We start from the raw sequence: 1,246 nt of genomic DNA on the forward strand, positions 1-1,246 counted from the left end.
ATTAAAAAAAAAAGCTAGAGCAGCAAATGTAATCATCTTTTGTGACACTGAAAAGAAAGGCTTGGATGACAATGGATCCACTGAAGGAAAGAGTAAGGAAGGAAAATGACCTTCCACAGGGGAAGTTTTGAATATGAAAGATCAAGGATTTAAACTTGGGAAGGACCAGTTGTAGGAGGATGATGGGGGAGAAGAAAGAAGATGATGATTTTTTAAACATTAAGGATATGCAATGAATAGAGAATCAATCCATCAGGGTGTAAAGTTTAAAAGACCCTAGTCTAGAGGGTAAAATCACCCTGTCATTTGATCTGGCCAAGTGAAAAAAAGTTTTCTATGGTAGAGTCCCCTAAAGGATGTGGTTTCTCAGACAGATTTGAAGAAGCAGCAGCTGGTGCTGTAGGATTCACTGCCCTATAGCCTTGGGGAGGAGGTTTGTGTTCGAGGTTGAAGCACTGTGGGAGGAGAGCTGTAATACTGATGACAATAATAATTTCCCAGATCCTCAGGCTGGAATCTGCTGATGGTGAGAGTGAAATCTGTCCCAGACCCACTGCCACTGAATCGATCAGGGACCTCAGATGGCCGGGTAGATGCAGCATAGATGAGCCGTTTAGGAGCCTGTCCTGGTTTCTGGTGGTACCAGGCTAAGTTGCTGCTAACACTCTGACTGGCCTTGCACTTGAGGGTGACAGTCTCTCCTGCAGATGCAGCCACAGAGCCAGGAGACTGGGTCATCACGATGTCCCCACTGGCACCTGCAACCAGAAAAGAGCATAGATCATACATTAAATCACGAATGTATAAAATATGTATCTAAATGTAGGTTTTCTTATTTATCATATATTCAGATCTGCTTTAGATGAAATGGTTTGCTCACTCTGCATGTTAAAACCATTCTACAAATATAAAGATAATACTCTTCTAAACCTCTCACCTGAGGCCCAGAGCACCAGCAGGATGAGCAGTTGGGAATGTGACATCATCTTGCTCACCCAAGTGATGTACTCAGGCCCCATCTCCAGGGAACCTGCATTAATAGAGCTCTGAGCAGACAACCAAGTCCCTGAGGAGCATATGCAAATCAATAGGGAGTATAAAGTCAAATGTGCCTGTGCAGTGAGCTGTGGAGATAAATAATGGAAGGAGATAAAAATAGCATGACCACAGGAAATGTAACTACACTCATGCAAATGGCGAGAAATCAACTTAACACCACAACTTTCAACAATATTCAACACAATTC

At 42.9% G+C, this 1,246-nt stretch overlaps 1 gene segment (V, D, J or C); it reads right to left on the bottom strand.

Moving 5' to 3' along the window:
- Positions 1 to 328: 328 nt before the first annotated feature.
- On the bottom strand, positions 329 to 1,044 carry LOC101412770 (immunoglobulin kappa variable 3-20-like). The segment is given in 2 exon segments: positions 329 to 758; positions 938 to 1,044. Coding segments are annotated over 2 exon segments (426 nt in total).
- Positions 1,045 to 1,246: the final 202 nt, after the last annotated feature.

Source organism: Dasypus novemcinctus, chromosome 17 (assembly GCF_030445035.2).
Source record: "Dasypus novemcinctus isolate mDasNov1 chromosome 17, mDasNov1.1.hap2, whole genome shotgun sequence".
Lineage (NCBI taxonomy): Eukaryota > Metazoa > Chordata > Mammalia > Cingulata > Dasypodidae > Dasypus > Dasypus novemcinctus.